Source organism: Dipodomys spectabilis, unplaced genomic scaffold (genome assembly GCF_019054845.1).
Source record: "Dipodomys spectabilis isolate Male_0828 unplaced genomic scaffold, ASM1905484v1 ptg000252l, whole genome shotgun sequence".
Classification (NCBI taxonomy): Eukaryota; Metazoa; Chordata; class Mammalia; order Rodentia; family Heteromyidae; genus Dipodomys; species Dipodomys spectabilis.
Window position 1 is genome coordinate 600,964 of NW_024870929.1, and position 15,884 is coordinate 616,847.

At 52.9% G+C, this 15,884-nt stretch overlaps 1 protein-coding gene across 1 annotated transcript in view; it reads right to left on the minus strand.

Moving 5' to 3' along the window:
* Positions 1 to 6,112: 6,112 nt before the first annotated feature.
* Sox5 (SRY-box transcription factor 5) overlaps positions 6,113 to 15,884 on the minus strand; it is a 383,729-nt gene continuing 373,957 nt past the window's right edge. Inside the window, exons 13-15 of the mRNA XM_042699480.1 lie at positions 15,417 to 15,590; positions 7,995 to 8,211; positions 6,113 to 6,425 (exon numbers count right to left, since the gene is read on the minus strand). Coding sequence (XP_042555414.1) covers positions 6,113 to 6,425; positions 7,995 to 8,211; positions 15,417 to 15,590 — 704 coding nt within the window. The remainder of the gene's footprint in view (positions 6,426 to 7,994; positions 8,212 to 15,416; positions 15,591 to 15,884) is intronic.

Below are 15,884 nucleotides of genomic sequence, written 5' to 3' on the forward strand. Positions count from 1 at the left end.
CCCCAACTTTTGGTCTTTGCAGACCCAAACTATGAATGAATTGTGAGAGGAAACACAGTGTAGTAAGAACACATTTGCTGTTTTTATTGGTGCCTTTCATGGCAGTAATACTGAAAAAAAAAAAGAATGCAAAACAAAACAAAACAACAAGGAACCAAAAACCAAAAAACAGGTGGGTGATAACCCACATTTTTTTTAAGAGTACATAAACTCCTGTTTTATTTTTATTGTGGCATGAATGATAACATAAAACCAAAAAACATGAAAATATACAACTTATATTACACTATGTGTTATGAACAAAATATAAATCTATAACTCTATGTTATATTTACATAATTATTTATTTTATTAAATTTCAAGTGAGATGGTAGGTTGCACATACTTTGTTTTAAGCTCCAGGCATTTGATTGTCTCTTTTCTATTTTTTTTTTAAATTTTACATGTAAAATCCAAAATATTAGAAAGACTAAGACCTTTAAAGCCAATGGAGCTGTATAAATACTGTTTTAATGAGCCAGTTACAGAAACATTGGGGGAGAGGGGGAGAGGAATCAGTCAGTAGGAAACCCAACATGTCATCTTCAGCTTGGGAAAAAAACATTAAAATTAAATACTGTATAAGCCTGGCTAAACATCTACTCCCTCCCTACCAGACGGAACTCTCCAAACCACTTTAAGTGAGTTTTGTTCCTTGCAGCCCCCATACATTTTGACTATTAACTTGATAGACAAATATTTTTCTTATAAACCTGTTTGCAAATATACAGTTGTTTCTTACAATTCAAAAATTTACTCTGTAGAAGAAATCAAAGTATAAGGACTTTGGATGCTTTAAGTGGGAAAATGAAGAGGTTTCTTCTGAGAATCACTAACAGCTTGGGGATGATGAAAATGTCCGAAAGTAGACCATAAAATGGGTTAAGGAATCATTTTCCTGAAGTGAATTATGGGAGGATTCTACTCCAGAAATCAAATTGCTTACATCAAAGAACAGTTTTTAAAAATTTGCTAATTACAAGAAGATTTGATTGTGGCCAATTCTTCTTCAAGAGAGATTCCCCCCCCCCCCCCCCACCCGCCCCTGCATGGATAACTTAGCTAGATGCCAAATGGAACTTAAAAATGCACTCTTGACTAGTTGAAATATAAACGTACAAATGTATAGTTCTTATTTAATCTGATTGTAGCAACTAGCCAAGTTATCGCTAATTTACAAATGAGTAACGGTAGTCTATTTTTCTCCAGTGATGTTCTCTTAGATTTATATCAAAACAAGTACTTTTAGAGAAACTGATCATCATCATAAAAATCAGAGTTCTGGCAAGATTATTCCTCACTCTGCGTGTGTGTGTGTGTGTGTGTGTGTGTGTGTGGTGTGTGTGTGCGCGTGTGTGTGTGTCCAAGAGAGAGCAGACAGGCATAAAGAGGTAGGTAGGGAGAAAGAAGGAGAGGGACACTGTTTAAGTTCCATCTTTTGACCTTACTCTTTCCGCTACTTTATCTGTTTTTTTCTTGTTGTTGTTGCTGTTGTTCTGGGTGAGTTTGCACAAAAAGAGCATCTCTTACAAAAGAGGATCCCTTACAAAAATCATAAACCCATCCACTATCAAAACAGGCGGCAAGTTCACACAGCTTGGTTCTGTTTCTAGTGCCTTGTGGGAAGTGAACTGTACTTTCAGCATTGGTAGGATTATTATTAGTATTAGCTTCTGTACTTTTCTGGGGTGGAGTGGGGTAAGGGGGGGCTCCTGGGACAAAGAGAATTTGACAGCCATGAATGAACCGTCCCCCCAGGAGCAGACAGGACAAGCCCTGGGCTTGCTTTGTGTTTCGATTCATGCACAGTTTCATCTTGGACATACACATCATGGTAAGATGCACTGGGTTTTAGCTGTTAAAGGTCACCATTACCAATTTCATGTTCACCTTTCAGTTGAAACAAAATAACCCAAAAAGCAGAAAGAAAAAGAAAAAAAAAGAGCAAGTAGTGCTTTTCTCTTTTGGTGGTTGTTGATTGTTGAGTTAATTCGCTGGTGCGTTAGAGCAGGTTTGGGGCGTGAATGCCTTCAGGGGAATATTCCTGGAGCTAAAACAAAGTACTCTTAGGTAGGGTCCAAACCATGAAAACAACGCATCTTTCTGACACGAGGAAGAGTTCAGTGTCCAGGAGACACGAAAGGTGAACCCACAAGCCAGGAGAAAGGTGTGAACGAGGACTGGACAATGGTTAAAAAAACACGTGCTTCTATATTGTACATAATAATGATATAAAAGCAACGGGGTTTTCTTTTGTCCTTATTCAGAGTGCTTAAAACAAATGAGTTCTACATGACTGTAGCAATTAAGTAATCAAAATAAGTGACGAGAATTTAAGTTAGCTCCAAGTTAACGTGACCTTCCTATACACACACTCCTTCGTTATTAAACACCAGGAGTGAGTAACACTGTCGGGCCCAAATGGTTTTTGTTTATCAATGGTGAGTGGAGTTATGGATAGAGGAAGATGAACTGAGAGGGTAAATATGTGTGTATGTGTGTCACACACACGGGTGTATATGTATGTAAATATATGTGTGTGTGTGTGTGTGTATGCGTGTTGGGGCTAGAAATTAGTTTTAAATATCTAACAGCTTATTGGCTATCCTTCCAAATCGGCGCAGAATAAAATAGAAAGGGAGAGATAAAATAAATTATACATAACTTACTAATCTGGGAACAGCTGACCATTATTATTATTATTATCATTATTACTATTATTATTTTATCGTCATCATCATCTTCATCATCACAACACTAACAAAAAAAAGAGGCAGTTCAAATGAAAATACAGTCGTTGAAAACAGAAAAACCCCAAACAAACCTCTGACATGCAGAATAGAATGACGGCGCCCCTGGAAGCCGAACCCCACATGGAGTCTTCTGAGAGAGGAACAGTCAGGACAGAGAGGGAGGGGTGTGTGTCTGTGTTGTTGTTGTTGTTGCTTATTCAGAGGTGAACAATCCAAACTCCGGGGTGGGGTGGGGGTGTCTGGTGGGAGGTGGGGGGTGGGATAGCACATCCTTGCAGCGGCTGGTTGGGGGGGGTATTTATTATACCGTGAAATCCTAGAACACCAATGATGATGGCAGGTGACCTGACGCCATTTCACAGGGAGCTTCTTACGGACCCTGCTATCACCTTCACGTGCCCAAGCACCTGCACCTGCTCTGCTGACACCAGAAAGGCAGGGGGAGTGACGGTGGTGGTCGGGGCTGAGGGGCTCCAACAGGCCCCACGTGGCTGGGGTGCAGTGCCTTTCCATCAGGCCCCACGTGGCTGGGGTGCAGTGCCTTTCCATCAAACCCTGGCTTGGTTGTTTTAACGACATGAGAAACACTTGGCCTCCGGCTTGTGAAAAGGCTGGAGGCCTCGGCCTCCTGTCCTAGAAAGATGAAACTCCTCCTCCTGAAACCAAAGCTCAGTCCTTCCCTGGACTGCCAGTGTTGGGGGGGCAGGAGCCCCCAGTTCTGCCGGTGGGAAATGGTGGGGGGGGGACAGACGTGGGGGAGTGCAAGGATGGCTGTCTTTTGCAGTATCAATGGGGTGGGAGGCGGGGAACCAAAGGAAACAAATAAACCCAGACAACAACAACAACAACAACAACGACAAATCACTGAGTAGCAAACATTATTGTCTGTCTGGGGGAGCGGGGAAGTTTGCTAGTAGCTTTCTTGTTACACAAAACACACCTCTATTTTACAGGGCCAAGTGTGTGTGTGTCTGTGTGTCATCCATCCAATAACCAAAGCATGTTCATCTTAGAAACCTAAAAAACACAATGTCTGAGCCCTATCGCTTGGTTGTCCTTCGAAGTGCAAAAGTCAAGGTCAAGGGTCGGTCTAGACCAGGGGGTGCGGGGTGGGTGGGGGTTCTGGGATTTCATCCCTAGCTATGCATTTCGCTCACAAGGGGTTCGCCTTATCTTATTCAGTACCGTAAATCACACACATACGAACGTACACACACAGAAAACCCAAGGTCAGAAAATAGTCTCTTCTCTACATTTCTTAATCTCTCTCTCTTCACCTGAGAACAGCACCTATAGTTTCCATTTAAAAAATAAAAAGAGAATCGTGAGCAGAAGAGCAGGTCAGCCGCACCAGCTGCTGGTAGGTTTCAGTCTCTTGTTGGAGTTATTATTTTTTTTTTCCAAGGGATTGTCTGAGATCTCACACGGTCCTAACTCAAGAAACCCAAGAGGAGCTCGCACACACAGGAGAGAGGAGGGAAGGGGGGGAGAGGAGGGGGACGGGGGAAGGCAAGCAGCAGGGCGGTGGGGGGCCAGGCCTGGGCCTGTGGGGGGGCCAGGCCTGCGGTGGGGGGCCAGGCCTGGGCCTGTGGTGGGGGGGGCCAGGCCTGCGGTGGGGGGCCAGGCCTGGGCCTGTGGGGAGGGGCCAGGCCTGGGCCTGTGGGGAGGGGCCTATGCCTGCGGTGGGGGGGCCAGGCCTGGGCCTGTGGTGGGGGGGACCAGGCCTATGCCTGTGGTGGGGGGGGGCCAGGCCTGGGCCTGTGGGGGGGACCAGGCCTGTGGTGGGGGGGCCAGGCCTGGGCCTGTGGTGGGGGGCCCGGAGGCCTAGCCTGGCCTCCTTCTCCTGGTCCTCCGTCTTGGAGGCTCAGAGACGGGCAGGGGCGCAGCACAGCCAAGAGAGATCCGTCTTCCCTTGGTTGGATTTTTTCCTGTCGGGTGCATTGCCAGAACCACCAACAATGGAAGAAAAAAAAAAAGCAAAAACCGTCACCCAGGGGCCAGGGAAGGAAAAGAAAAGAAGAAAGGGAGGAAAGAAAAAACAACAAGAAACAATGAAAGAAGGGGGGTCCCCTCTGCAGCCGGACTCGCCACCCGGGAAGATGGACACACGGACGCACCAGATGCGCGCGTTTCCTTAGAGGAAGAGACCGCGGCCTGGAGCCGCCGCCACCACGGAAAGGAGAACACATTCACGAAGCCACTTGCTGGCACTGTGTACCTGAGTGAGAGTTTCTAGAACGTCGTAGAACAAACAGCCATAGAGTTTATTTTTTTTTCCTTAAAAAAAAAAGAAAGAAAGAGGAAGAGGAGGAGAAGGGGGGGAAGGGAAGGGGGAGGAGGAAGAGGGGAGGAGGAAGAGAGGAGGAGGAAGAGAAGGAGGAGGGGGAGGAAGGGGAGGAGAGGGAGGGGGGAGGAGGGGGAGGGGTAGGAGGAAGAGGAGGGGGAGGGGAGGAGGAGGAGGGGGAGGAGGAGGGGGAGGAGGGGGGGAGGGGGAGGAGGAGGGGGAGGAAGGGGGGGAGGGGGGAGAAAGGGGGGGAGGAGGGGGAGGGGGAGGAGAGGGAGGGGGGGAGGAGGGGGAGGGGTAGGAGGAAGAGGAGGGGGAGGGGAGGAGGAGGAGGGGGAGGAGGGGGAGGAGGGGGAGGAGGAGGGGGAGGAAGGGGGGGAGGGGGGAGGAAGGGGGGGAGGAGGGGGAGGAGGGGGAGGGGGGGAGTAGGAGGAGGAGGGGGAGGGGAGCAGGGGGAGGAGGAGGAGGAGAGGGAGGAAGAGGAGGGGGAGGAGGGGGAGGAGGGGGAGGGGGAGGAAGGGGGGAGGGGGGAGGAAGGGGGGAGGAGGGGGAGGAGGGGGAGGGGGAGGAGGGGGAGGAAGGGGGAGGGGGGAGGAGGAGGGGGAGGAGGGGGAGGGGGGAGGAGGAGGGGGAGGAGGGGGAGGGAGGGAGGAGGACACACACGGCGAGGATCCACACGGACGAGTCGACGGGTCGGGTTCAGCGCCTGGCGGAGCAGCTGAAGTTACTGGCATTGTTTCTGGTTTTTGTAGTTTGTGTGTGTGTGTTTTACCCATAGCTTATTTCCGTCTCGCGCCGCCGCTGGTCCGGGTCGGTGGCGGGTCTGTCTGTCGGTCGGTCGGTCGGTCGGTGTTTGTCCTCCGTCGGCGCCCTCGCGGGGGAGGGGGTGAAGTCTCGGCTAGGTTAGACTCGGGTGTGAATGGTTGTCCGCGCCGCCGCCGCCGCCGTCGGGGCCCGGCCGCGCCCCGCCGCACCCCGCCGCACCCCGCACCGCACCCCGCGCCCGCGTCCCGCCCGGCGCCCGGGCCCCGCCCCATCAGTTGGCCGGCCCGGCCAGCGCGTGCTCGCTGTCGCTGCCGAAGTCCACGTCGGGGTCGTCGTCGTCGTCGTCGAAGTCGTCGTAGGCGTCGCCGTTGAGCTCGTCGGGCCGCAGCAGCTCCTCCTTGAGCGCGGCGCGGGGCTCGGCGGGGCCGGGGCCGGGGCCGCCCGCCACGCCCGGCGGCCCGGGCTCGGGGCTGGACGACACGCTCGACGGCTCGGACGGCAGGTGCGGCGAGGGCAGGCCGGCCACGGCCAGGGCGCCGGGGTACACCACGCCCGCGGGCGCCAGCGGGAGCGCGGGCTGCTGCCTGCGGGCGGGAGGGGCGGCGGTCAGCGCGGGCGCGGGCGCGGGTGCGCGCAGGCGCGGGGGAGCGCCGCCGGCCGGACGGCACCAGTGCGCAGGCGCCGCCGGCCGGGACCCCACCAGTGCGCAGGCGCCGCCGGCCGGGACCCCACCAGTGCGCAGGCGCCGCCGGCCGGGATCCCACCAGTGCGCAGGCGCCTCGGGCCCGGACCGCACCAGCCCAGTGCGCAGGCGCCACCCGCCAGGACGGCATCAGTGCGCAGGCGCCTGGGGCCCGGACCGCAGGAGCCGCTCCAGTGCGCAGGCGCCGCCTGCCAGGACGGCATCAGTGCGCAGGCGCGCTCAGCCCACCTTTGGCTTCTCGCTTTCTTTCTCCGCCTCTCCCCGTCTGTCTATGTAGATCATCGCGGGAAGGCGGCCCGCGTGCCCAGCACGTGCGTGTCAGAGCGGCGAGGCCGCCCAGCTCACACCGGACCGGCGGGGCCTGTGCCCTCCCGGGCCGGGCCGGGCGGGGCACGTGCGTGTGTCTGGGCATGCGCATGCGCGCGCGTGAGTGCGTCTGCGCGCACAGATCTATGATCTACACATGCGTAAGCACGCACAGTGTGCCAGCGTGTATACACATCCCCATGTCTATCGTCACACACCTAACACCTGCGCAAGCAGTGTTCGTGTGAGTGCGCATGCCTGTGATCCACACGCGCACACGCACTCTGTTCACATGAATGAGTGTAAGTGCGCACGCCTGTGATCCACACGCACAGGCACGCTGTTCTCCACGTGTGAGTGCGCACGCCTGTGATGCACACACGCACACACGCACCAGTCGGGTGGCTGCGTAGCCAGCTCTGCGCAGAGGACGGCAGCAGGCCCGTGCGTGCACACGCGTGTGCGCATGTGTGTAGTGTCTGATGGTCCGCCCCGCGGCCCTCTGGCCGGTCAGGTGGGGCCCAGAGCCCCGCCCCCGCCGCGGGCCCCGCCCCTTCTCCACAAGCCCCGCCCCTCTCCCTGCGTCACCCCTGCCTCGCGCCCCGCCCCTTCTCCCTGCGTCACCTCCTGCCTCGCGCCCCGCCCCTTCTCCCTGCGTCACCTCCTGCCTCGCGCCCCGCCCCTTCTCCCTGCGTCACCTCCTGCCTCGCGCCCCGCCCCTTCTCCCTGCGTCACCTCCTGCCTCGCACCCTGCCCCTTCTCCCTGCGTCACCTCCTGCCTCGCGCCCCGCCCCTTCTCCCTGCGTCACCTCCTGCCTCGCGCCCCGCCCCTTCTCCCTGCGTCACCTCCTGCCTCGCGCCCCGCCCCTTCTCCCTGCGTCACCTCCTGCCTCGCGCCCCGCCCCTTCTCCCTGCGTCACCTCCTGCCTCGCGCCCCGCCCCTTCTCCACAGGCCCCGCCCCTCCTGCGTCACCCCTCGCCTCGCGCCCCGCCCCTTCTCCCTGCGTCACCCCCTGCCTCGCGCCCCGCCCCTTCTCCGTAGGCCCCGCCCCCTCTCCCTGCGTCACCCCCGCCTCACGCCCCGCCCCCTCTCCCCGGGCCCCGCCCCTGTCCCGCCCCCCTGCCCCTCGCCGCGCATGCGCACCCGACGCTGAAGTACTGTCGCATCTCCTGGCGCCGGTTGCGCATGATGGCCTTGTACTCGCCGATGCGCAGCTTCTTGCCGTCCACCAGGCAGGTGCGCTTGGGCCGCGGCTTGTACTTGTAGTCCGGGTACTTCTCCAGGTGCTGCTTGCTCAGCCGCGCCTGCTCCTCGTAGTACGGCTGCTTCTCCAGGTTCGTCATGGCCTTCCAGCGGGACCCTGGGGGCCGGGGCGGAGGGCGGGTCAGGGCGGAGGAAGCGCGCACGTGCGCGCATGCGCACCCTGGGCCGGGCGCGGAGGCCGGCGCGGGCAGGACACGGCCGCACCCCGAGCTCGGGCCCGGTGGCGCTGAGGGCGGGGTGTCCAGGCCGAGGCCCCGCCCTCACCCACAGCCCCGCCCCTGCCTCCCAGCCCCGCCCCCGCCTCCCAGCCCCGCCCACAGCCCCGCCCCTGCCCACAGCCCCGCCCCTGCCTCCCAGCCCCACCCCCGCCTCCCAGCCCCGCCCACAGCCCAGCCCCTGCCCACAGCCCCGCCCCCGCCTCCCAGCCCCGCCCCCGCCTCCCAGCCCCGCCCACAGCCCAGCCCCTGCCCACAGCCCCGGCCCTGCCTCCCAGCCCCGCCCCCGCCTCCCAGCCCCGCCCACAGCCCAGCCCCTGCCCACAGCCCCGGCCCTGCCTCCCAGCCCTGCCCACAGCCCCGCCCCTGCCTCACAGCCCCGCCCCCGCCTCACAGCCCCGCCCACAGCCCCGCCCCTGCCTCACAGCCCCGCCCACAGCCCCGCCCACAGCCCGGCCCGAAGCGGGGAGGCCGACCCGCCAGGTGCAGCTTAAATCTCCAGAGGCTGGAGCTGTGGGTGGGGGACAGGGCAGAGGCGGAGGCTGGAGCTGTGGAGGACAGGGCAGAGGCGGAGGTTGGAGCTGTGGGTGGGGGACAGGGCAGAGGCAGAGGCTGGAGCTGTGGGTGGACAGGACAGAGGCGGAGGCTGGAGCTGTGGAGGACAGGGCAGAGGCGGAGGCTGGAGCTGTGGGTGGGGGACAGGGCAGAGGCGGAGGCTGGAGCTGTGGGTGGACAGGGCAGAGGTGGAGGCTGGAGCTGTAGAGGACAGGGCAGAGGCGGAGGCTGGAGCTGTGGAGGACAGGGGAGAGGTGGAGGCTGGAGCTGTGGAGGACAGGGGAGAGGCGGAGGCTGGAGCTGTGGAGGACAGGGCAGAGGCGGAGGCTGGAGCTGTGGGTGGACAGGGCAGAGGCGGAGGCTGGAGCTGTGGAGGACAGGGCAGAGGCGGAGGCTGGAGCTGTGGAGGACAGGGGAGAGGCGGAGGCTGATCGGCTGTGGGTGGAGGGCAGGGCAGAGGTGGTCTGTCCACAGGTCCACCAGATCTGGACGGTGGGGAGCAGAGCCAGACCTCCCTGAGCACCTGCTTTCTTGTCTCCATGAGGACATTGATTCGATCCTGAGCTGGCCTCAGGGCTAATCGTCAGCCATAAAGACTAGACTATGCGTTAATGATGACACAAATCGACTCTCCTCCTCTTCTGCTCACCATTACTTTTGGTCTGGGTCCCACTGGTCTTGAGGAAAGCCAGCCTCCAACTTAACTAAGCATAGCTGATCATCGGAGGTGTAGCAGAGCAGTGCGGCGTAGCCACAGAAAGAACAGAATGACAGAAAGAAGAGAGATGGAGGAAACGATTGCTGTTTTAAAGGCTGGATTCAAGATGGTCCTGTAGAGGAAGTGCTGGTACGTATGCCAGGGGTCAGCTTAACTTGGCTCACAGGTGCAGAGAGCCAGAACCCTCCTGGCAGAAGAGAAGGCAGGGGAGCTACCCAACAAGTTCACCACATGCAGGGGCCTTCCCACCTAGGGCTCCTACTAGAAGCAGGCCCTGCACTCTAGACCATAAAGTCCTGGGCCACAATGCGATTCTTTTCTGAGTAGTTTAGTCCTCAGACTCATGGAGCAGAACAAGTCCCATTGCTACTGCCCTCTTCCTGAGTCATCTAAGTCAGGACTGCTTCCTGGCTCAACCGCTAACTCCAGACTTCTCGTGCAAAGTGTTAACCATGAGTGAATCTTGGTGAATCTTCAAACATACACAGTCATCTTTCCTAAAACCTGAAGTCAAGGTTGGAAGGGAGGGGGGTATCTCTGTCCCTCCACTGATCCTGTTGGAACCAATATTGGCATGCACAGTGATCTGCATTCCACAGACACTTACGTATAAATATGAATTATATGATCAATATTAATGATCATGATTATATTATGAATACTAATTATATGTAAACATGTTTCCTCAGTCTAGCTAGATAACATAAGTCTACTCTATTTACCCCAGAAACTGAGGTGGTAGTTTCAGTCATTAGCATTCATTTTTCTTTCTCTGATGTTGTTTATACGGTATGGTTCGGTGCTCAGCCAGTGAGCTCAGCCATCATACTTTTTACATCTAATCTCATCATTTGACCAACGCCATCTCTGGAGTTACTTGCATGTGACTTTGCTCTTCTCAGGGCACATATAAATGTAGATAAAGTTAAAATCCTTGAGTTAGGTCAACTCTTCATGGTGCTTCCTGCCAGCATGTGTACTGGTGTTCTGAACCTCTAACAGGGAGTTTAAAAAAGGCAAACTTACCAGAAATAACTTCCTGGTAAAAGAGGAATACACTGAAAAATGGATCAAAGGTTGCTGACTTAACATAAAATCTACTATTTTTATTCCAATGGAAGGAAGAAATCAGCATGTGTGGCCGAAATAGGAATCACTAAAGCTTTTTCCCTAAAGCTAACTAACTGTCTGGAAGTTCTCAAAGACTCAGTTTCCCTAAGGAAAAGAACACTGAAGTGACCTGCATTGGGATACAAGAACTGTTTCTGTATGTCCTACCATGTGCTGTACTGTCCTACTAGGTGCATAACACTGCATCGGTGAGCAGATATACAGAAGCAAAGGAGAGAGTCGCGGTTCCTGCCTCCCTGGGTGTAGACTGGGCCGGGAAACACACATTGGGTAGTTCATTGCAGGATCGATTAATTATGTCTGTGAGAGGCACAGGAAAGCAAGCCATGTGTAACACGGAGGCCAGCCCAAGGCCAGGCACTGGCAGCTCACTTGTCATCCTAGCTGCTCGGGAGGCTGAGAGCTGAGGATCCCAATTTGAAGCCAGCCCCGGCAGACAAGTCCAAGAAGCCAGCAGAAAAGCCGGGGGTGAGGAAGTGATTGGAGTGGTAGAGCACCAGCCTTGGGTGGAAATGGCAAGGTAGAGCGAAAGGCCCCGAGTTCAAGCCCCAGTTCCAGCACACACACACCCCAAAAAAGGCAAAAACTCAAACTTCTGTAGATCCACAAAAATGTCTCCTCAGGAGGGTCAGAAAGAAGACAGCATGCTACAAGGGATGGTGTGGGGAGGAATTAGAGGAGCTTACAGCTGATCCAAGACTACTGCTGAGCAAGAGCCACAGGCAGATAACACAAGGAAAGGCGTCATAGTGATGATATATAATATCTACATATAGAATATGTATTATATATATATAGGAGGAAACATACATGTTTCCTCAGTCTAGCTAAATGATTCTGTCCTATTTATTCCAATAGGTTATGGCTATATATATGACAAAATATATTGTCATATATATCTGATGTATCATATATTATATATATATATACCACAACTGAGGGTATGGTACATATTATACATATATAATACACACACACACACACACACACACACACACACACACACACATATGTTCTTCAGTTGTTTTCCAACTCTATCAAGGTTTCTTGCTTTCTTTTTTCTTTTTTAAAAACTGGGGCTTGAACTCAGGTCCTAGTTGCTGTCCTTGAGCTTCTTTCGCTCAAGGCTGGCGCTCTACCACTTTGAGCCATAGCTCCATTCATAGTTTTCTGGTGGTTTTATTGTTGCTGGTGGTGGTCGTGGGGCCTGAACTCAGGGCCTGGGCACTGTCCCTCACCTCTTCAGCTCAAGGCTAGAGCTCTACCACTTGAGCCACAGCGCCACTTCTGGCTTTTTCTGTGTATGTGGTGCTGAGGAATCGAACCCAGGGCCTTATGCATGCAAGGCAAGCGCTCTACCACTGAGCCACCTTCCCAGCCCAGTTTTCTGGTGTTTTGTAGGAAATAAGAATTTCCTGCCTGGGCTGGCTTTACACCATGATCTTCAGGTCTTTTGAGAGCAGATCTCACTGTGTAGGTCCAGGTTGGCCTCAAACTCTCTATCCTGTATCCTCAGCCTCTCTAGTTCTGTGACTACAAGTATGTACCACCAAGCTGGGCCTTCTGAATTTTCCAGCTTAGAATTAAGGTAGCCTAAGAGCTGATGGGCACATTCTATGATATCCCAGAAGAGGGCCTCAGGTGGGCAGCACATCTTCATTTTCTTTTCTAAAGATGGCTGAGAGTTAGGATAAGTGATTGACAGGTTCATTTGGGGTTTGGATGGCTTTGAAGTTCTGACAGCTTTCGGCTACAGCTGCAGTAAAATTCGCCCAAATACACACAACTTAGGAATGCTGGGAGATTTGTTTTTTTGGCTACATCCAAAGCGGAGCGCATCCCTAGTTCTTTCCAGAGGCTGCCATTCGAGCCGGACACCAGTGGCTCACACCTGTCATCCTAGTTACCAAGGAGGCCGAGATCTGAGGATTGTGGTTCAAAGCCAGCCCGGGCAGGGAAGTCTGTGCAACTCTGATCTCCCATGAACCACTAGAAAACCAGAAGTGGAGCTGTGGCTCAAAGTGGTAGAGCACCAGCCTTGAGCTGAAGAGCTCAGGGACAGCGCCCAGGCCCTGAGTTCAAGTCCCAGGTTTGACAAAAAAGAATAAAGAAGGATACCATTTGGCAAGAAAATAAAGAGTGGAGGACAGTTGGACATGCCTCCTGGTTCACAAAAGGGGGAAAAAACTCATTCCTTTTCTGATGCTCAAAATAAGGAAAAGTACTCTCCTCTCTCTTCCCTTCTAAGCCAGGGGGTGTCGGAGTGGGGAGCCTGAGCAGGCCGGCGCTGTCATCTCCATGGGGTAGGTAATGAATTTGCACGTTTTACACCGACTACTGTACAGCTAATCAGAAAAAGATGTTACCCCGTTCCCTGATCTCGTGCCAAACAGTAAAAGGTGATTCTTTATGTTAACAATTTCAGCAGAATGGCTTATTAAAACCAGATTTTAGGGTATTATAAAATGTCAACTCGGATCCCCAGAGACTGTGTAAAATGTCAGCGCGGCTCAGGCGCCTGTTTTAAGCAGAATGAATTAGCAGCATGCAGGCGAAGGTTCTTATCCAAAACTATCAGGAAGGAGGAAAACACCCGCGCTTGCTTGCTTTGTGCTTTCATCTGAAATGGCCCATTTAGAATGATCTCGTGGATATTTGAGACCGCTTATTTCTTTTAAAACTAGGACTGACTCTTGGGGTCCCAACCCCCATACCAAGTGTTTATTTATTTATTTTTTTGCCAAACATAAACGCTCTATCTTGAATCGCAAGGATGGAACCAGGCAGTGTTTTCCCTCCTGAAGTCTCAGTGATCCACCCTCGCACACTCATTCTTCTAATCTCTCCTTCAGATCGGCCGTCTGTTTGCCTTCTTTCTGAACGTATCATCTCACATCCTCCAGGCTGGCACTTCCTTGAGGGGACTTTAGGGTAAAGTGTCAGAAGGTGACACTGAATAAACTGTGTCTTCAACTAATGGAAAGACGGCTGCTTTGGGAAATCACGGTAGTTTTAGATTTCACCAGATCCAGGAATCACTTTATAACACACGTAAAAAGCTTACACAAAATAGTCTAAGCTTTTCTAGAAGTTTTCCAAACAAAACAAGGTATATATGTGTGTATATATATATTATATAATATGTATTATATATATTTAAATGCTGGTACTGGGGCCTGAACTCAGGCTCTGGTTGTTGTCCATGAACTTTTTTTTTTTTTTTTTTGCACAAGGCTAGCACCTTTCCACTTCTGGGTATTTGGGGGTTAATTGGAGATAAGAGTCTCGTGGACTTTTTTATGAGGAAGAGAAAATACAGTTACACAGAAAGCAATCAGAGAGGGCAAAATTGCAAAAGAGTATGCATCTCCTATCAGCCACATTTTCAACTTTGCCTACATACATATTTTACAACATAGATGTTCACGGTTTCTCAGTAGGCCTAAAGCACCACATTATCTTATCGTTTGAGAAAATCTTCGTACACTGCTCTCAAGATCATTTCAAAGGAGACTATTGGAATATAAGTTTCAGTGGCTCATGGATTTGTTTTGATCATATTACAAATACAAGAACAAATTTTAAAAAATGTATTCCTGTGTCTGGAAGCACTTTTAGATGGTCTGTTTCTTAATTCTGAAAGAGATGCCATTTTCCTAAAGCTTTAATAACTTCGATATAATTTGTTGCTCATTTATGAAAGCTATCCTTTATTGATTTACTTCCTAAATTATCTTTAAGTTGTTTTACGTCTTCATCCATGTTACCCCTTGGACAAACCACGAAAATCTGCCTAGGGCGCCCAGTATCTGCCGACCCTGAATTGTGAAGATGAAGAGGATGATGGTGATGGTGGTGGAGATCAAGAGGTCCGTGGAAACTTTGTTCCTTTCTTCTGGGATGGAGACTGACTATATAACAAATCCCTAATAACCAGGCCCTTGCTCCCCACCCGCCTTTTCTGCGTGCTTGAGGCTCTGTATTTGTAGGGTGAATGTCTGCCTTGTTTTCTGGTTCAGCTCATTATTAAAAGGATTAAGGATGACCAGTGTGTACATTAAAATATGCTCTACACCTTGTGCTCAGGCTCTAAACTGACTTCTAATGATAGCACACCGCTCTACGCACACCTATGATGAACCCACACAAACCCCTCCATCTTGTGGCATGTGGGATGGGGGGAGAGCGCCGGGGGTACCAGAAGAGCAGCAGCAACCTCCAGAGTCCACAGAGAAAAAGAACAGAGACAGCCAGCCAAAATACGGGGTGGTTCATCCAAAAGCAACTAATTTCTCCTCAGTCATCACTGAAGATATTTGTAGATTTTAAAAAGGAGAGAGAATACAGAACGTGGAGAGGTGGCTCGAGTGGTACAGTGCCAGATCTGGGCGAAAAGAAAAGAAAAGAGACAGCACCCAGGCCCTGCGTTCAAGAGCCCAGCACTGGCACTCACGTCAGAGGCGGGCGGGAAGGCTGTGCTAATCAGCAGGGAGACCTTCAGCCAGCCGAGCCGGCTATGGAAGTGAGGCAAGGTTCTTGGTGCACTGGGGTACTTTCCCCAACAGCAGGGTCCGTGGTGGTGGTTGGGTGGGGGGCAGCGGAGGGGGGGCCCGCAGAGGAGCAGCTCACTCCTGTGTCCCCGGCCGCAGAGAGCAGCCCCCATCGCCCTTCGCGGCTTCTTACCTAGGATCTTGCTGATGTTGGAGTTGTGCATGTCAGGAAAGGCCTGCAGGATCTTCCTGCGCTCATCTTTCGCCCACACCATGAAGGCATTCATGGGACGCTTGATGTGGGGTTCGTTGCTGCCACGACCCCTCGACTCCCGGTAAATTCTTGACTCTGAGACTCCCGCACTCCCTAGGCCATGGGAGAAAACAGACGTGGCCTGTCAGTCAGCAGGAACGCTCACAGCTCACACCAGCTCTCTCCCTTGCCTGTTCTTTCTTAATTTTTCTTTTAGCCTATTAAAATATTTGAAAACAACAAGTTGTTCTGAGCTTGGGACTTCCAGTTCTTAAGACAGATGCTTGTTTTTGAAGGTTTTTTTTTTTTCCCTTGATCAGCCTTGTGGTGGTAAATGTTATATTTGTATTTCTAATTTTAAAAGTTTTTCCTTTTGTTCCATTTTTTTTCCCATTTCAAGAGCTCACA